Raw genomic sequence first — 22,093 nt, 5'->3', positions numbered from 1 at the left:
CAACCTTTCTTTGATATATCAACACCATTAAATTAACTACCTCCATGAATTCGGTGTTCATCTTGTTGTGCTAATGAGGTTGTGGTCCTACATTTTTAGCCGACTGACTGACTGACATTAGGATCCTTCTTGAAAACTTTAACTATCTATGCATATATGAATAGAGCGAAGATGACGCAGTAATGTAGTATAGTCATTAACTTACAAATGAAACAATTAAACAATAAAGTAAGATTTCCTAACAATAGTATATTACATATAAAGTAACCCATTTTGTTCATTTGTACTTACTTAGTTCATCAATCAATTCAGCTTCAAATCTGATTGGTGTTGACTCTAATATTGTTTGTACTGATTGTCCATTTTCATCTTTCACAGTGAATTTAACATCAAGTTTAGGCCATGGTGAATTGTCAAATAGATCTTGTCTATTAACTTTAATATTTCTGTTATCATTTTAAAACAAAATTTAAAACAAATAAACAATCTAGTCAATCAAATGTAAATTAATCATTACAGGTTACTAAATTTGTTAGTATAAAATGTAATAGATTTTTCATATTTGAAAGCGTGAGTCAATCGAAGCTAGACCACCAGGGAAAACCTAGAAGCACTGGACCTCGCGAGGCGAGGTCATGGATGCACACTGCTGAGGAGTCCCACAATAGAATGAAACGGCCGTCCAGCTAAAATCAGTTAGTGATTTATGGTCTAGCTTCAATTGACTCACGCTTTCAACTATTTAATATACTTAATCTCCACAAAAACCCCTTCTGATAATAGTAGATTTTTATCAGTATAGGGTTTTGTGTAGATAATAGAGTTTTCGTAGTTTAAATCACTAACTGATTTTAGCTAGACCACCATTGTAAAACAGGAAACACCGAACAAATGTCTTATCTTATGATGAAACACTTCCTTAGTAGATACTTACAACCCAGCCAAATGAAATCGAACCTATGAACTTCATTCTCGTGCACTCAATAGTCTAGAGATTATGACTTCATGCACAAGACAGTGCTTCTTGAGTTCGATTACTTTCTGTGTGGTCGTGTGTGTTCACTTCTGAAGAGACTCACACTCAAAAGAACTACTTATGTAGTGCTTCTGTGTTCGCAGTGGCGGCCTAGATGATGTCAATTCATTATTGAAACTCTGATAATAGAGTTTTTCAAAAATCTCCAGCAGTCAAAGCAAATAAATTGCTGCTATAGTCTAAATGTCAGAGAATGAATTATTAATTAATTATAAAATGAGTCTGAGATTTAGTTTACAAGATCCATCAATTACAATGCTAATGTTACATGCTTTCTAATATGAATACTCAGGCAGTTGATGGACAAAAATGACTAACTTCAATTTCAGAAAAAAACACCATTGAATAAATAAATAAGTGAACTAATGTTTTGTTAGACAGCATATAGCTAAAGTAATGAAATACTGAAGTCAGTCCGAATTGAATAATACTTTCAAAGTTTATAAATGTCATAACATGTCTATTCAGTTGTAATAGGATACACTCGTTTGAATTTGTCAGTTTGAACACATCCTATGAACAATTAGTTACGAAGGGTTTCATGTAGATTGATTTGAATTGTAAATATCAACTGAAGGTACCGTTGAAGATCGAAGAACAATAAAAAGCTGTTTGGTCCTAGTATAGGATTAACCAGAATTAAACACCCTTGACTTATCTAAAAGTCGAACCTAGAACCTTTAGGTCTCCCAGTGAATGCTTATTAAACTTTAATTACTTAACAACATCTTGTTGTCAAATCAAAGTGATACTGAAAAAATAAACACATGCATTAGATCTTTACCTTCTTACCGTTTTATCCATTCATACCAACCACCTTCAACTCAAATGACAAAACAACCTGATTGAACATAAATATTTTTAATGCTTTTTACTAAACGAACGACTCATTGTCATGAACTGACGAAAATTACGGATTTGTTTTCTGTTCATTTATATTATGCGCATATTATGTTTACTAATAATGTAGGTAAACTATATTCACGATGGAACCTTTAGTACCTAAAAATGTTTTTATGTCAAGGAATACTTTTTGAATCTAATCAGAGAATTTATCATAGTTGAAAGCGTGAGTCAATTGAAGCTAGACCACCATGGAAAACCTGGAAACACTGGACGGCCGTTTCGTCCTATTATGGGACTCCTCAGCAGTGCGCATCCACGAACCCGCTCTCGCGAGATTCGAACCCAGGACATACCAGTCTCGAGCCGAAGCCCTTAACCGATAGACCACTGAGCTGGCATCCAACGGTGTTAATGTCTAACTTCAACTGATCCACGAAGTTGAGCAACCATTCACCAATTGTCTTCAGTGAGTTCCTATCTCACAACAGACGTGGTTTTGAACTCCACTGGTCACTGCTTCTCACTAGAGCTCCTAGATATACTTCTCGAAGTCACTAGTGAGCATATGTTTATAATTAATTATCAGAAGGGGTTTTGTGGAGATTTAGTATTTATCATATTTGAAAGCGTGAGTCAATTAGAGAATTGCTATTATGAAATGATCTAGAGAAAAATGTTCTATAGGCTCTACATGTAAATTGTTTGGATCTAATATCAATTTAATAGTCCAAATCTAATGTATTTATTAGTTCTGGACTTCATCTCTTACTGAGCAGTCATTGTTTGTTACAGAGAAGTTCCGTTTCAGTGATATGGTACTCTTTGTTTTTAAATATTTATCTAATTGAAGTCAATCTGTAATACGATTTATCTAGACATTTTGAATGAGTTAGATTTAAACATCTTATATTGTTACTGGACATGTGTTCATTTGAAAAGAAGTAAACTAATTAAAATGTCAGAAATGGGTTTTGTGAAGATTTTAGTAATTTTATATAGATGAAATCATGAGTCAATTGAAGCTAGACCAACATGGAAAACCTGAAAGCACTAGATGGCCGTCTCGTCCTTTTGTGGGACTCCTCAGCAGTACGCATAAACCATCCCACCGTTGGATTCCGAACGGCTCAGTGGTCTACAGATTAAGTGCTCGCGTGCGAGACTGATAGGTCCTGGGGTCTAATCTCGCGAGGTTGGATTGTGGATGCACACTGCTGAGGAGTCCCACAAAACGACGAGACGGCTGTCTAGTGCTTCCAGGTTTTCTATGTTGGTCTAGCTTCAATTGACTTATGATTTCATCCATATATAATTAAAATGTCGCTTATTAGATTTATAATTTCTCCAAGTAACCAAATCATTCACCGGGATAAATAGTTCACTAATTATTCAAAAACACTCACTAATTTTCACAAGTGCTAAGTGAGTAAGGGATAACTAGTTTAATAAGTTCAGCTCAATACATTTTACTAATTTCACTTGATTCAGTATCTTATATTCATTAATATAACTAATCAAATGAGAACTATAAGTTCCCGAAATTACTTTACAGATTTATAAAAGATACTAACATAAATCATTTATCCAACAAAATAGAACACAATGAATAATATTCATAATAATTCGAGTATTCCACTATAATTTGATCACGGAATGATTTGACTTATGACAAAACTGTACGTAGTTCGAAACAAAACAGAACGAAATAAATATATTTATCATTATAAGCAAAGATGGATAGTGGCTAACAGTGGAATCCAAGACACAAGTTTCGTCCTATTTCGGACTCGTCAGTTGGATGTACCTGCATCTCAGAGTTGATGTTCACCCTGGGTGTCGAACCCAGTACCTTTTGATTCAAACGCCATCGCGTTATCCACTCAGCTACTGAGTCCTGATAGCCACTTGCTTATGCCATGGGTTGTAGTTTAAATTCATTTAGCATTGTTTGTTTGAATCTTCCCATTGATGTTTAGAACCGAAGTTCTAAATAATTCGAATATTTCATTATAATTTGATTACTGAATGATTCAACTTATGACAAAACTATACATAGTTTGAAACAAAATAGAACAAAATAAATATATTTATCATTATAAGCAAAGATGGATAGTGGCTAACAGTGGAATCCTACAGTCCTAAACATCAATAGGAAAATTCAAACAAACAATATCAAATGAATTTCTATTTATCATTAGCTAGATCTGAAAGTATACATCTATATATGGGGTCCTAATAAATATTAGTCTTTTGAATATAAGGTATACTGAAATATTTTCGAAAAAATACATATATATATACAATAAACGATCATTTCGTATAGCTTCTATGTATAGAGTTAAAGTCTAATCATTATTTCATCTATCAAGGTAATCATGAGTGAACTGTGAATTTTTGAATAAAGCCAAAACAAATATTGATGCAGAATAATATGAATTCATTATATTTCGTGGTTCTTATCAGTTTACATTTACATTACATTTACGCCTGTTACTCCCAAAGGAGCATAGGCCGCCAAACAGCATTCTCCAACCCACTCTGTCCTGGGAAATCTGGTTGTTAGAAGGTGCATCGACCTCATGACTTCCGAAGGAACTTGGCTTTCATCATGAGACGTCATAATTATTTCTTCTACTCTCAGGGCAGAGTTTAAATGGTTTGAATAATTTTTTTGGTTAGCGTTTTTTAGCGAGTTGGTTTTCTACGGGATGGGGTCGCTAACCCAATGCCCAACCCTCCTCCTTTACTCGGGCTTGGGACCGGCAGTAACCCCCAGAGGAGCTACAGGCGGAGTTTCTCATCAGCTGCTTAGAACCAAATATGTATTAGAATTCTAGCACTGAGATAATAAATAGTGTGGAACAATTGACATTAGTGAATGTAAAGGATTGGAATGGAAAAAAGTTATCAATGATGAGAGGTCACTAGGTGTTGGAATCAAGGAAACATAAAGGGTGGGTGGTGTAATAGTTGAGTGAAGTTCAGAAACAGATAAGAGAAATTGTGTGATAATTTTAGAGGTAATGAAGGATGGAATTAAAAACAAATAGGATGGGTTACGTAATAATTGAATAGAATTTAGAGAGTTCATATAATTTAAGAGAATCAAGTGAGCGGAAATGTGTGAATGAAAGGGTGGTTTAAGAATTGGGTAATGGAAGATGAATATAATACAAACTAAATATTAACCAAAATAAAACTAATAATCAAAAAACCAAAACCAAAAATAGTGGATTACCAGGGTAGTAATAAGTTTAATACTGGTTGTAAGCAACTGATGAGAAACCACGAAATATAATGAATTCATATGATTTTGCATCAATATTTGTTCTGGCTTCATTTAAATTTTCATAGTTGCAAGCGTGAGTCAATTGAAGCTAAACCACCATGGAAAACCTGGAAGCACTGGACGGCCGTTTAGTCCTATTGTGGGATCCTTAGCAGTACGCACTCACGACCTCGCCTCGCGAGATTCGAACTCAGGACCTACTAGTCTCGCGCCAGAGCACTTAACCAATAGACCACTGAGCCGTCTTCCGATGGTGTTTATATCTAACTCCAACCAATCCATGAAGTTGAGCGACCGTTCACCAATTGTCTTCAATAAGTTCCTATCTCACAATAGACGTGGTTTGAACTTTTTTTAAAATTCATAAAGGGAACTAATTGCATGAAATTTGTGAATTTTTGTTTGTTTTACAAATGTTTTCACTTAAACAAATCGATTAAATTTTACTGTTTTTCATTTTTTTAGACAAAAAAACACACTTGGGAAAATAATCATTCGGATATAATAAACTTTTGAAAAAAACATTTTTTTTGGGGGGGGGTCTTTTTGAAAAGTTTGACACAATGGTCATAAAATGATTATGTCAGCTCTAAATATTAAAAAACAAATAGTGTATTGATAATATTTCATAACATCAATATTCATTTAGATGAAATGGTTCATTTAAAAAAATGTTGAAATTTTTCAATAAAATTTCCCCATAGAAACAAAAAATGATCCCGTCCAAGAAGAAAGTTAAGATTATGAGTGATGAGATTTAATTGCTAGTTTAGTTGAATGTTTTTAATAACGGATATTCTAAAGTATTTGGTTACACGTAGTGCGGCCTATTATCAGCATGTTAAACAGGATGAAACATACATCTTGAATTCTACTGCCAGCTGTAGTTCATCAATTCTGAAAATGCTGTGATTAAATATCGATAAAAAAACAATCTTCAAGTAATGTAATTTAGGCAATAAAAACAGATGAAGATCCAGTAATGAATGTCTGATAATTCAAATCCTCATTAACGATTATATAAACATTATACCTAACAGAGTTGATGTTCACTCTGGGATTCGAACCCAGTACCTTTCGCTTCAAAAAAACCATTTATAATAGTATTATAAACAAAAATGGATAATGCCTGTGAATTAAGGCTATATCCAGGCAGCACGTACAGTATGCACATATGCCAATAAGAGACTGATCGATCACAGTCCTAAACATCAATGGGAAGATTCAAACAAACACTATCAAGTGAATTTAAACCACACCCCATTGCAAAAGCAAGTGGTTATCAAGACTCAGTAACTGAGTGGATAACGCGATGATGTTTGAAGCGAAAAGTATTGGTTTCGAGTCCCAGAGTGAACATCAAATCTGAAGTGCAGGTACATCCAACTGATGAGTCCGAAATAGGACGAAACTTGTGTCTTGGATTCCACTGTTAGCCACTATCCATCTTTGGTTATAAATAAAGATAAAGTTTTTATTGTGACTTAAATTTTGCTGCAATTCACGTTTATACTTTATTGTAATCACTGGGTAATTGATTCGAAACTCATTGTCATTTGATTATTCATATAACAATTTTTATTTCACTTTCCATATATTTACATAGTGACTTCTTTACAAAAGAAACAATATTGTTATCTTTGTATTGATACATAGTATATTTTCACTTAGAGTAACATTTCTGGAGTTTCATTGTTTTTAATTTCTAGTAAGTAACGTAACTGTATAAAAGGTAATTTAATTCACAACAAAATTTAAATATCATAGAATGAAAGTCACATGTGAATTTATCCACCCTTTATCATTATTTAAATAAAACTTCAGTACCTAACATTTGCAAGTATCTTTCTGTTCATTTAGTGGGTTAATACTGAATGTAAGCGCATAGTTTCCACAAGGAATTCCATTTGAATCACATATCTTATATGAATATCTTATTGTAGAACATCTCAAAATGTAGAATAAAAAAAGTTGAAAGTTGGAGCTGAAAATGAAATCCTCAGTCAAAATAACATTCTCAGATGTATTACACATCCATGAAAAAAATGCCTCAAAGAGTTTGATACCGCTGTAGTGAACAAGAACACGAGTGGGGGACAAACTTATATATTTAGGCACAAAATTACAGAATATCTCAGTAAAACCTGACAATCATACAGTAAACAGTTAATTTGTAATCAGTTGTCTCAGTCTTGACTGTTCCTTCTGAAAATATCCGTCTATCATCTCCGATTATTATTGTCCATGCATTTTCGTATCGATTGAGTCCCGTCCCCGTCCTCTCCTTATCGATCTACTGAAATACATTCAACGCTAGACTATCGTTATGTACTACTTGTGTGGATATAAGTAGCCCACTCCACACCGCACACATATTGACATCGAATAAAGGATGCGGTAAAAATTCACGAACATGTATTTTGTCTCAAAAACACTCGTATCTATGTTTGACCAATTCATTTATCTATCTATTTCTCTCTCTATATCTATATCTGATATCAATTTTTGATTCTACATCCGTTCTAACTTTCTAATCAATATTAGTTAGTTTTCTTCATTAAAATTCAAGTCTATATCGATGCTCTGAAGTACTCTTGACAAGCTAGAAATCTTGTACAAATGTCTTGAAGATAAAACACAACAAAAGTATGTTTTTTGCTTGCGTATACACTAAGCTGAATTCTACTTGTAAATGAAAGTCATTCGTGAAATAATTGTTTTCAAGATTACACATATATATTTCTAAAAAAAGAAACCAAATTTATCGAAGTTAGTACCGTACGATTAGGTAAAAATAAGCAGTGAGCGTAGGATTTCTAGTTTGCTTTACCTACAGTATATCAGATTATTATCGTCATTTAGAAAGAAATTTATACTATTATGATATCCACCCGAATAGGACGAAATGCGCGTCCTACATTCCACTGCTACTCACCATCTATCTTTGCTTATGAAGCTTGTAACTTAAGATAATATCGAGACAAGATGGATACATGCCAACGAGAGACTGATAAATTGCGGTCCTTAACAATAATAGAAAGAAATAAGCAAATAATACCAAGTGAATGCATCCATTATATTAACGTGAACTCACTGGGAGGATTGAATTTTAAACTACATTAGAACCTTTTACTTGATAAACGATTATATGAGCCATAATAATTGAGAAAATTTGTCATATCACTGTACAAATATCATAAGAAATTTTTTCGAAAATACACACTAATACAATCTTGTGCTACTATTATCTTGGTACTTAAAAGGACCCTTCTCAAAAACTGAGACATTCACAGTTAATTAACAACAAAATAGGAAAACACTTTTCATCATATTATGAAATAGTTCTCAGTTAGTTTTTTTTTTACCTAGTTTTCATTTACTCACTATTATACTTTAGATTGAAAGTAATGTAAAACAGTTAGTCGGGTATTCAAACAAAATGTGATTGATACAATCACTTACTGATAGTATACTTCTGTTGTACTATCTTATTTAATGTAAATTTTTTTGTATGGTAGTCAACAAGAATAGACAGGGAAATAATGGATCAATCAGCTAAGGTATAGATTATGTAATATTCATAAAGTTAATGAGAAATGATGATTTACAAAAATGTAAAATTTAAATAAGAGATAGATTTCACAAATTGGCTATAAACATGTCAAAAGTAGTTGTAGGTAAATATTCATTCATACTGACTGCAGTTGTGCGTTTAACAAAGTTACCTAACCAGGCCATCATGACGTACATATCCACATTACCGAAAATACTATATGAGATGCCAGCGAATATTCATAGCTAAGAATCAGGATTATAGAGAACCCGTGTGCTTTAAATGAAATAGTTTAGTCATAAATCTTCGTTATCCTTTCAAACAACATTATCAGACAATACTTCAAAAGTATGTGAGCAATTCAAACTTTCACACAGTTAACTGACAACTCATTCTATCATCTTAAAATTCCGTTAATTGTTGTCCGGCACTATGTAGCCATTGTGTGTATATTTGTCATGATTGTTTTCTCCATTGAACTAATTTCTGATCTCGTAACTATGTATCATTTCTCTTATTGCCTGATAGACTGAATGTCTTGACATATCTACTGATTGATACATAACTTGGATGATTATGATGTTATCAGAAGGGGGTTTTGTGGAGATTTTTAGCAATTTTATAGTTGAAATCATGAATCAATTGAAGCTAGATCACCATGAGAAACCTGGAAGCACTGAACGGCCGTTTTATCCTAGTACGGGACTCATCAGAAGTGCACCCACTATCCCACCTCACGAGATTCCAACCCAGGACCTCTCAGTCTCAAGCTAGAACGCTTAACCTCTAAACCATTTAGCCGGATCCAACGGTGTTAATGTCTAACTTCAACCAATCTAGAAGAATAACGGAAACTTCATGACTAAATAATTCGTCTCATAAAAGAGAACATCTGTAAAAAAACATAATTTTCAAGTTCTTCTAATCAATATAAAGAATATTTTATTCATTAAATGCATATAATAATTAATTATTCAACTGTATTTTATTAGATGACATTACTTTTATTCGATAAAGGATACATTTTTAACATTAAAAAAACAAACAAGCGTAAGACTATTATTTAACTGTCTACAATTCAATGAAGAACAAAAGAGACAGACATGGTAATTATTCCAAGTACTTTTTGTTTCCAAGAAAAAGGAAATCCACTTCATCATTTAATAAAACATTTTGTTTTGTTTGGTTGTATACACTTTAAATTAGGAAAAAAACTTACTTAAGTCATTCTATATTACATAACTATATGCTTGTCTAAATGTGTTTTATATAGAATATTCTTTAATAGTTTTATTCATTCGATTACCTTTCAGTAGTATTATTAAAGTTACATTAGATGTTACTCAATAAAGGTGGGGTAGTATACGTAGAACTGATCACGATGATGATAGTGATGATAATTATTGTCAAAATGCTTTAATGTATGTTTTTTTCTGTTTGGTTATTAGTCAATATTTAGGAGGGTTTCTTTTATATTTTAAATGTTTAGCTTCTTTATTATTATTTGTTATTCTCAGTCAGTCAGTCAGTCACAACGTAGAACTTCGTACGTACGTACGTACATCGGTTCCAGTTGCCATACCACATTAGCACAGATGCAGTTGTCGATTCAAATCCCATAGTGGTAAAAGTAGTAAGAGTATAAGCATTAATGTGAAAGATTGGGGTTTGAAGATGTTATTGAAGGAGTATAATCCAGTGAAATAAATTTGTAAAGAGCAAAAAAGATAGAGACATGAAGAATTCAGAAGATTAGAATTTGGTAGAACACAAAGAGTGGATGTACCTTCGCCATTGCAAACAATTTTGAGCCATATCACTCAAGGTCTCTAACCATCGATTGCTATCAACTCGCCGATCCCAACCAGGTAGTCTACACCTACCAACATGGCTCAGTTCAATTGTCAGTGACTTCATGGATTTGAGCCACGTTTTGATCTGGCCGCCCCTAGCTTTCTTCCAATCTACTCCTACACCATAAAACATTGCACGTGGGGGCAGTCGATTATTCTGGATAGAAAGATATTGGACGTAGCATATATTTATTTCTATCATATGTATTTATCATTATCATTATTATTGTTTATATTGACGTTATACCTAACGATAGGAATGATAGTGACGATGAAAAGAATATTTACAAATAAGAATATAACGAAAGCAGAAAGAAACAAATAGGATAACAGAAAAGAGATTGAATGAAAGATCCATAACAGAAGTATTACACATAGAAAGTTGGTGTATCAAAAGTAAAATTTGGGCATTTCAATCGAAAAATATATAAGAGTATGAACTGTATCATTTAAGGTATATCATTAAATTGCTTCATATCTTTCTTTCTTCCTTTACTATATCCTTATATACAACCTTTCTTTTATATATTAACATCATCAAATTTACTACTTTTATGAATTCGGTGCTCATCTTGTTGTGCTAATGAGGTTGCGGCAACTTGGACCGATGCATATATGTGCCTGGTCCTACGTTGTAGCTGACTGACTGAATAATGTATATCAAGTGTACATATACTTATGGTTAAGAAAATGTAAGTGAATTCACAATTCCGTCATCGTAAACAACAAAACAGGAATTAAAATTAGCGATGAAAATAAAAACACACCAATACTGTTTAACTGGGTCAAAGAAATAATTGACATTCAAAAAGTGTCCATTATTTTATTCTGTACTAGTACTCAATAACGAAGTAAATTAAAATGAATTTAACTGTGAAAATACTACAGACTCCATAAATCCACATGTTGATAAAAATCATGTACTCACTAGTAACTAGCTTCAAGATGGATTTCCTGGAGTTCTAATGAGAAACTATAACCACTATAGTTCAGTCCATGTCGGCTGTGAGACAGTTATCTACCGAAAACGATGGATCAAGTGAAGTTAGATATTAACACTGTTGGATGAAGGTTCAACGGTCTGGAGGTTAAGTGTTAGTGCGCAAGACTGGAGGTCCTAAGTTTGAGTCCTGTGTGCGAAATCATGGATGCATACTACTGAGGAGTTTCATATTGGGACGAAATGGCCGCCCAGTGCTTCGATAGTGGTCTAGCTTAGATCGACTCGTGAATTCGACTGTGAAAATACTACAATTTCCACAAGTTCCAATAATGATAAACTCAGATGATTAAAACAAATAGTTGAATATGCATTTGTCTTTCTATTATAGGTAATAGTAACAACAAAAGGAATGAGTTTAAAATAACAGCTTCAAAATAATAGCCTGTTAATAGTCTGTCAGAAAACAAATGGATTATTTGGAAAAAAAGGAAAAGAGTGTAAACGGAGTTTACATATTGAATGAATCTATCAGCAGTTTTAACATCTTATTTTGCCGGAAAACCAAATGAATAATAATGCATAAATGAGCCAATATGAATGTAAATTATCTGTATTCTAGAATCCTTATGAGGACCGAAGTAGATTTTTAAAGTCCCTACGTTGTTCCCTGCTAAGGTTACGTATTTAGGGTTCGGATCAGAGGTTTCAGATTGGAGTTTTCATAATGAACTGATAATAGCTATAAGGACAATAGCTCTATAGCTATATAAGTTAATTTAGTGCGAAAACAAAAGAAACAGTATTTGCTTATTTCATTCATAAAATATTGTGGCATCACGGTTAAGGTTATGTTTACACATCAACAGAATAGTACGTAATCCGGGATTACAACTTTCCAATTAATTCTGTTTCTACAAATTCACTAGTTAATATTACTCTACAATAAAAATTATTATAAAATCAAACAAACATCGATAAACAGTATCAAATTTGAATGAGTGGAAAGTCAGAGTTATGATTTACATTATAAACTGGGCTTAGATAACTGTTCCAGTAAGTTGACACCTAATCGTTTACATTTGTCACTTTAGTCATCTCATGGTATAATCTAATCATCATCTGATTTGATCTCTGGAGACCTGACTCATACCCAAATTCCTCAGTAAAACTCCTTGAACCACCTATAGAATGATCCAATTATGGAACATTCATTATTTTGAAATTAACTAATGATACATGAATTCCTTCAATGGTATGAAGATAAGTTTTTGTCAGGCATAGTAATATTTTATTAACAATTATTAAAACGAATATAAGATATGGAAAGATCATTTGTTGATTTATCAACACTTAATAGATTTTTGAAAATTAGGAAAAGACGTTGGAAGTGGATAGGACATACATTGAAGAAATCACCAAACTGCATCACGAGTCAGGCCCTAACTTGGAATCCGGAAGGGAAGCAGAAAAGTAGGAGGTCAAAGAACAAATTACGCCGGGAGATTGAAGCAGATATGAAAAGGATGAATAACAACTGGAAAGAACTGGAAAGGATTGCCCAGGATAGGGTGGAATGGAGAATACTAATGAGTGGCCTATACTCCTCAACGAGGTGTAACGGGCGTAAGCAAGTAATAGATTTTCGAGACTAATTGGAAGAATAAAAGAGCTGATCAACTAGACATTCATCTAACTATCATTTCCACAAAAACGGAAGTTATTTTCACATTAACGTTAATACTTTAAATAAGATTATTGTTAACATCATATAATAACAAAATAATTGAGGAATAAACTATTAAGATTAAGTTGTATACCGGGTGAGACTATAGTCTATGAACCACCTTTGAGTCATTCTAGAGTGACCTTTAGAATGTCCACCTACGAGTTAGGACTAAGGTTATAAATCAGTGTGACGAATTAAAATTATAATTCACAGTTGACGGTCAGGGTTTGGAATTAGATTTAGGGTTTTCATCATGAACTGACATTAGTTAAAATTCCAAAATGTTATTTAGTCAAATGAACAAGTGAATTTCGCGCCAAAATTGAAGATCTATTATCTTATATCTGATTGGTTCGTCCATTAATTATAATCTCGCCTAATCATTGTTTATCAAAATCTTCCTTACTCACTATGTTGAAAACAATCACTTAACATCAAATATACAATAAAATGAATCGATTCAACACATATGGAACAATTCAACATGTTCATCTTCTAATAATATCCAAAGCAATGATGTCAGATGTATAATCAATATATAACCAACTCAAAAAACTAAATACCACATAAAGTGATACCGCCTGTTAAATTATTGAAAATCAAATATTACAACAGGTATTCACTTTTGTATTGGGTTCGAGTCCTGGAATAAACAATAACTCTGGGATCTAGGTGCATCCGGCTGATGAGACTCAAGTAGGATAAAACGCATAACCTGTATTCCACTGCTAGTCACCATCTATCTCTGCTTATTATAATAGATAGTTTGTAATTTATTCTAGTTCTATACAGGTACAATCTAATTCAAGTGTTATGAAGTAACAATGATCATATCTGAAAACAAATACACCACTATTTTGAAATAGTGGAGTGTAATCAGTAATACATAGGTTTTGTTCCTGACCAGCTGATTTAGTAAGTTACACTTTCTTAAGAACTACATCAAGAAATTCATTTCAAAGCTAGAGATAACTATGAACTGTATTTTTATATGCATAAATATATATATATATATAGACTATTTTTATACAAAAGCTGTTTTCCTTTTCAAGTTTTTTATTGCAAATAGTGAAATCAGTCGTTGATAATGTCAAATTACTGAATATCAATTCGTTTGATTATTCTATCTGATTGTACACAAATATATATGTATGTGTATTACTGTTTGTGTTAACGGGTATCCATTGATGACCATACATCTCTAAGATGTACTAAATGTAACTAACTATACCACGTCTACAACTACTGATTATATATTCCGGAAAATAAAGAAAAAAAAAGACAATTTATGCGCACTTTCAGTTGGTCATCATAAAAAAAAAGATACGAAAGAGGAAATGGGAAAAAAATAGACAGTCAACTAACCAGACGGACAAACAAACAGACAGATAGATAGATAGATAGATAGACAGACAAAGGAACGGGTATTTCCTTTCATCTAAAGTCTTTTCATTTGACATGAAATTATTTCAATTATGTTTCAACCGAATGAATAAAAAAGAAAAATGAAGTACAAAAGTATATTTTAGTTGAATAATAAATGATACACCATTGTTATCCAAAATAGTTTCTATCTTAAATGTATATATTTATACAACAGTCTGTTGTTGTTGTTGTTGTTGTTGAGTGCGTATATAATCTTCCAATGAATGTATTCACTGGATTTCATAACTTCCGGTTTCTTTTTTATGAGTTTGTTAAGGTATTAAGACGACTTGATTTATGTAAAGGATGAATTTAGTCAATGTAGAGTTTATAGATGTTCATAATATCTTGAAAAAAAAATATAGTTCAAGGAAATTTTTAAGCAAAGATAGAATGGTAACCAGCAAGAGATTGACCAATTGAAGACTTAAACAACAATGGGAAGATACAATCAAATAGTACCTTAGTGTATTTCAAGAAACGTTTTGAAGAAAAAAGACAAGATCAAAAGAGAAAACTTAGAGTGATGAATTTCATAATAACTTTATTTTTAACTGCTGAAGAACACTGAGAAAAGATTATGAGCTTCATATTTCGGCGAGACTAAAGTGTACTGCCGACCTTAGAACGACTCTTAAATGACCTTGAGAAATATTAACCAATCAGAAGACAGCTAGTGTACAGTAAAAATTTATTATACAAAACTCAAAAATTAAAGTGGATACTGTTCTTTTACATGAGTCGAAAACTTATCAAGGTTAGATATTGGTTCAGAAGTTCTAAAATCATATTGCATCCGGTACATGAATTCATCCATATGGCTCCATAGTAGTCTGCATCTGGAGCCGTGATAAGGTCTCAAAAACTCTTTCAGCCTTGACCACATAGCTTCTATGTTGTTTGTGTGCACCCCAGTTGTAGGGTCAACGAAATGGCGCTTGTATACAACAACTTCATGCACATATCCAAGTCTACTTAGACACCTATACGCCCTCCAATCATCTGTATATACCGTAGTACCCGGCAGCACATATTGCTGTATAATCGGTGCCTGCCGGTTCCTGACTCGTTGGAAATGTCCTTTTTGTATTGATCTATCATAGATTCCAAGGACCTGTGACGTATATTTATGGAAGAGAGACTTATCTAATCTTCTTTAATACAACGGCCACGGTTGTATTTGCGTTTCCTTACAACTGTTTCGTCTATTTCAACAATCTTCCCTACTCCTCCATACAATTGCTGTACGCTTGTCAACTTTGTTGCACAAATATCTCGGCAATACTCATACCACTGAACTGCCGAAACTTCACTAACATCGGCAAAGGTGGCAGCTAGTGTAACCGGTGCTTTTATTATCCAATTTGCAACAAGGATCATAATTTGCCTTAACCTTAATTTTGATCGAGCAAAGAAAGTTCCTGTTCTAGCTGACTTTCTCTTCCAACACGAAGAACATCGTAAGATAATATCATCACTACAGTTTCCACACCGTACAGTGGTCATTTGACTACCACATTCACAAGTACAAGAACTTCTTAATAACCCCTTCTCTTGTAGACGCTGAATTATCACGTCTTCGTTAAAATCCGATGTAAACCGATCGTACGTAAACATCATGAACCGAAATTAGCGCCGTGACCTTGAAAACCCACGAAAGCTTCTGATTGGCTCGGCAGTATACTTTAGTCTCGCCCATATTTCTAGTTTGTCAAAGCAATGGACAGCTGCTTTGTATTAGTACAGTACTTCCCGGCAGTGAGTATCCGTTATTGTGTCAGAAATTAAACACAGGATATTCTGTCTCCATAGTGTGCTCAACTTTAAGACTATTAAGTTAATATCCTATGGTTTGTATCTCTAACTTCAATGAATTTATGATACTAATCAACTGTCGGTTGTTCAAAAGTTAGGCACTTACCACAAGGTTCAAAGATCCTGGTGTTGTGATCATGTGTTATAGGGGAGAACAAATACTAAGACAAAGCGACTGCCCAGTGTACCTTGATTCTCAATGACTGTCTAGCTATAGTCAGTTAGTGTAATAAACTAACTCTTTTGTTCATAAATTTGTAGTGTATATGATAGAAATGTATTCCTACCTTTCAAAAACTTGTCCAGGTATCCTATGCGGTACATCATTATTCGTTTTACAAGTAAATTGAAACAAGAGATCAATTTCATGATTACGATATTCTTGATTTGTAATTATAGCCAAGTAACCAGTATACAAATCACCAGTCTACAAAAGAGGAAAAATATGATTACATTATTATAAATAACAATACAATAAGCGATCATGTACACTGCTGAATAAAAAGTTGATAACTATTTCTACATATATATTATTAAAATTTGTATAGTGAACTTTGTTGAAATGACTGAATTTTTATGCTTTACATCAAGTTTGAGTCGTAGACGTGCATTCTTGATTAGTCCCATAATAAGGCGAAACGGCTGTATAGTGTTTTCTGGTTTTCACTGATTGCCTAACAAAGATCAGTCTGTAATACACAGTAAGGGGATTCAGCAATCTCCACAAATACCCAGTTCACTAATAGCAATTGAGTGTTCAGTACTGATTTCGAGAGTAATCCAATGAGTCCTGATGAGAAGCGCTGGCCAGTGTAGTTGGGCCATGTCAGATGTGACGCATTTATCCATCAGTCACATAGGAAAATGGTCAAGCAAATGCCAACGCTTTATCCACTTGGTTGTCGATTAAAAATTGCCACTCACTTGTTTAATCGAAGTATAAAGTTTTAACTAAATTTGTAATGCTTCTCGATTATCCTGTTATTAATATTTTGACTAAAACGTAGTCGATCTAACGAGTCCCAAATGAGACGAAACGCGTGTTCTGGATCCCAGTGCCAGCCAGATCTCCCCTATTCCACGTTGGATTTCACAATGGCTATATCAAACCAACCGACACAGAATGCACATATGCCAATCAAATTTTTGTAGAATATATCAACAACGAGATAAATTAGACCATCTTCATTGGTTTTCAGAGGATGTTAACACATCTAATCATTAGATAATAGTAGCCATGATTTCAATTTTGTTATGGTTTCTTCAAGACTGTAGACATTTCTAGCAGTTGAGTGCCGATAAGAACAAGAACTTATGTGTATAATTTCCACTCATTGAAAACCATGTAACGTTAAGCAGAAATTCCATCACATTATAGATCTAATTAATACAACTGTGTCATTATAGAAAATGTATCACCAATGAATAATGATATTCAGTACATTTAATCACGTGATAATACGAATTCAATAATAAGCCTTTGTGAGAACTATATACAAATGATGAATCAGGTATTCAAAGTTATTGTTGCATAACAAATTTAAGTAGAGTATTGTTTGTAACCAGAGAATTTATCAACTGAAGTACATAGACCATTCAATGTAAGCAGTTATTATTCCAATAAATTACTGAGATAATAAGAATAATCAGTGATCTGAGGTTATCATATTTTGTTTAAAAGGAAAAATAAATTTTTTATATTTTAACATGGAACAATGAGATACATGTGTATTTTGTAATTACTGAAGCTATCTTTGAATTAGGTAGTTTACATGGAAAGACCATTTAAAGTAATCAAAATAATATCTAAAGGGGGTTTTGTGGAGATTTCAGTAATTTTATGTAGTTGAAATCACGAGTCAATTAAAGCTAGACCACAATCGTGGAAGCGCACTGCTGAGGGGTCCCACAATAGGACGAAACGGCCATACAGTGCTTCCAGGTTTTACTTGGCAATCAAGCTTTAATTGACTCATGATTTCAATTATATAAAATAATATCTATAACATGAATGTTATTTACTCCGACAACTTAATCTGAAGTTATCTTGCATCAACAATAAACCTTATTTGACGAATCTTCGAAAAATGTCTATAATTAAGTTCGGATTCAGTTATATCCATTGTTAGTCGTAAGATATGAGAGTTATAGGTATCATCCAGTATCAAGCGTTAAGAATTTACCGTCGGGAAGTTTCAAACTTATAATAAACTGGTCTCTAGGGTTCACACTGCTTCTAAATGGTTCTCGATGCGATCTATTTTTACTCGAATTACGACTAGGGTATCAGTGATATTATACACAGTAGAATATAGATATCAAGCAAAATAAAATTCGCATCTTAAGAGGACGATTTTGGTGAAGTTTTATGCTTTGAAATGGATGTTTAAAGCATCGTTGCACTCAGATAAACACAACATAAAAAATACCCAAACATTTTCAGAAACTTGGCACGCGATCAGTAAATACATCGAACTAGATCCAATTTATCAACCGAACAGAAACATAAAAACAACTGTGAAAATGATGGGACAAGAGTCGACAAAAGCTAATTAAGCTCAAGGTAAACAGAACAAATTGATAGAATTATGTGAAGAAATCCTTAGTAAGTTCTTGAGTAGGCCACAAGGCCTAAAGAAAGGTACTCCACTTAAAATGTAGAAAAAACACCACATGTGTGTTATCTCACTTCACTTTAACCAACAAAAAAACACTAAGAATACATGAAGAATACTCAACGGTTGACTGAAAATTGTTGCAGTTTTAGTTAACTGAAACAACATTACAGACAACTAGGATTTGGGTGATGACTAATGGACATTCAGTTTCGTTGAAATCACAGACTAGTTTGTGCTAGATCATCGAAAATCTGGAAGCACTGGATAGTCGTTTCCACCCGCTGTGGGACTCTTTAGCAGTGCAAATCTACGACTTGCAAGCAAGATTAGAACTTGAGACATCTGAATGAAAGTTCAAGCTCTAAACTACTGAGTCCCCATCCGGCGGTGTTAATTTCTAACTTAAATCAATCAACAATATTGCGTGACAATCTTCTGTTGTTTCCGATTCTGAAAGATATCCTTTCATTTACGCCGCTAAATTAATTGTTAACATACTAGAATGATAATGACTTAGTATTTCATTGATGTTATCTAAATTCATTGTCAAGATTTCATCTTTAAACATTTACAATGTGCCGTCCAGTATCTAATCAAAATGATACACATTTTCCCGAAATTTTATTTACTTTATAATTAACTCATTATTGCTTAGTGACAAATATCGTCCTAAAGTGCTGATCAAATTCTATTATTCAAGTTTCAGTATAACCACTAATCTAAGTTATTCAACATTGTATATACTGCATTTAGGTTTTACGTAGTTCGATTTAGTTGATAAGAAATCCAGAGACTTAGATCTCGTAGTAGTTAGCGTTCTTCAATAATCTTAAAGGAATTCCAGTCCCTTTCTAGGATTCAAACCTAAGTTAATCATCTTCAATAAATTTCTGAACAAAATATAACTTGACATTATTCTTATGTCAACTTTCGAAATAAAATAAATGAGGAAGTGAATCGTATACTTTTATTTCATACTAATATGCGTATGTATTCATGTATGTCTGTGTGTGTGTGTGTTGGTGTTCATTAACATTTGCATATAACATTTTTTTGCTTGTCTTATTAATAAATAACATCATGGCAACAAAAAATTCCGCTTAGAAAAATTTACTTATTACCAATGCAAACAAGATAAATTGGAAAGAGAGAAGGAAAAACAACCCCACCCAACCCAAGCCAATTACATAATAAATTAAATTAGTTTAAATGTTTAAAATCATATTTCATTATTGACGAATTATTGAATTAATTAATGATGGAGTTAGTTAAATTATACCCCTTTTTATTTATTTATTAATTCTATAGTTACGAATAAGTTAGTTGAAGAGATTTCCCTGTAAAGAAAAATATATAAGGATTAAAATGGTTACAAGGTAATGTAAAATGAATTAGGTTAATTAGATTTCATTCAATGAAACGATAAATATTTATTTTGTCCTAAGTGGACCTCATCAGTTGATTCTAACAGCTTACTTAGGAGTTGATTAACGTGATTCTATGAAACAGGACTTATTTCAAAGTGTTACCTAATTATTAGACTATTGAATTTTTATAAATACGAACTTGTTGCATAGGCATGATACAGCTGATTGATCACTAAGTAGAGAGTAATGTCATGTTTGTCTGTGATCAATCAGTTATAATTATCTCAGTCCCACAGGAAGTCAGTCATAGTCCTATTAGCTCAGTATTAATGTCATAGACAGTGATGCCTCATAAGATGAAATGGAATCTATTAGAAATCATTAGTTCCTTCGAATATCACGTTCACCATGCTGACAAGTGATACTTAGCAAGAAATAATGTTTCTAAGTAAAACTACTTTTAACTACCTAAACGTATCATGATACTATTTATCACTAACTAAAAAAGAAAATAAATTCACTCGGTATAGTTTGTTTGAATCTTCCGAGTGATGTTTAGGACTGAAATTGATCAGTTTCTTATTGACATATGTTCATACTGCGCGTATTGCCTTGATATAGCATTAACTCATTAGCATTATCAGCAAAGATGGATAGTGGGTAGCAGTGGAATCCAGGAAGCATGTTTCATCCTATTCGGGACTCGTCAGCTGGATGTACCTGCATCACTCCGGGATTCGAACTTCGTAATTTTCGCTTCAAAAAACAATTTATTATAGTATTATAAACAAAGATGGATAATACTTGTGAATTAAGGCTATATCGAGGTAATGCACACAGCATGCACATATGCTAATAAGAGACTGATCAATTGCAGTCCTATACATCAATGGGAAGATTCAAACAAACAATATCAAGTGAATCTAAACTTCACCACATTGTATAAACAAGTGGCTATCAGGACTCAGTACTTAGGTGGATAACGTGATGGCGTTTGAGGTGAACAGTACTGAGTTCGAGTTTCAGAGTTAAAATTAAACTCTGAGATGCAGTTACATTAATCTGACAAGTCCCAAGTGGGACGAAACGCGCGTCCTTGTTTCCACTTCCAGTCACTAATCATCTTTGCTTATAAAAAAAAGAAAATAATATCAAAGTTACTTTATTAAAACAAAATACTACTAATAATAGTAATAAGTTTTTTTACCATATATTCAGTAATACTAAGACCACATGGTATTTTCGTTGTATCCTTTCTCCAATCCATTGTTTTACACCATATATATTTTGTATTTAATTTATTATAATTTTTTATAATGGTATTATTATACCATTGATCATATTGTAAACCATAATCTTTTTTTATATTCAATATACAATGATCAAGAAATTTTTGATAGATGGTTAAATTTGTAATCAAAGCAATTGAACGATGTAATTGTAAATTCTCAGCTAAATTTTGATATGGCGGTTGATTAATTGGTAGAAAACAGATTTCTAATAAATGTCGTTGACAAAATACATGTACTACAAAAAGGGGGGGGGAAAGAGTGTTAGAGAGAAAGAAAAACGAAAAGAAAGAAAAGATAATTATATGGGATTGAAGAGTAAAATAAATTGTA

General features: G+C 32.9%; 1 protein-coding gene across 1 annotated transcript in view; it reads right to left on the bottom strand.

Annotated features, from left to right (window-relative positions):
* The window catches only part of Smp_156800 (hypothetical protein), a gene marked incomplete at both ends in the record, with an annotated part of 45,039 nt that extends 24,354 nt beyond the window's left edge, over positions 1 to 20,685 (bottom strand). The window contains 3 exons of the mRNA XM_018788920.1: positions 292 to 446; positions 16,774 to 16,913; positions 20,671 to 20,685. Of these exons, the coding sequence (XP_018646511.1) occupies positions 292 to 446; positions 16,774 to 16,913; positions 20,671 to 20,685 (310 nt within the window). The remainder of the gene's footprint in view (positions 1 to 291; positions 447 to 16,773; positions 16,914 to 20,670) is intronic.
* Positions 20,686 to 22,093: the final 1,408 nt, after the last annotated feature.

This window comes from Schistosoma mansoni (assembly GCF_000237925.1).
Source record: "Schistosoma mansoni, WGS project CABG00000000 data, supercontig 0137, strain Puerto Rico, whole genome shotgun sequence".
Taxonomy (NCBI): domain Eukaryota; kingdom Metazoa; phylum Platyhelminthes; class Trematoda; order Strigeidida; family Schistosomatidae; genus Schistosoma; species Schistosoma mansoni.
The sequence above is the reverse complement of the archived record's forward strand: the minus strand, read 5'-3'. Positions and strand labels throughout refer to the sequence as shown.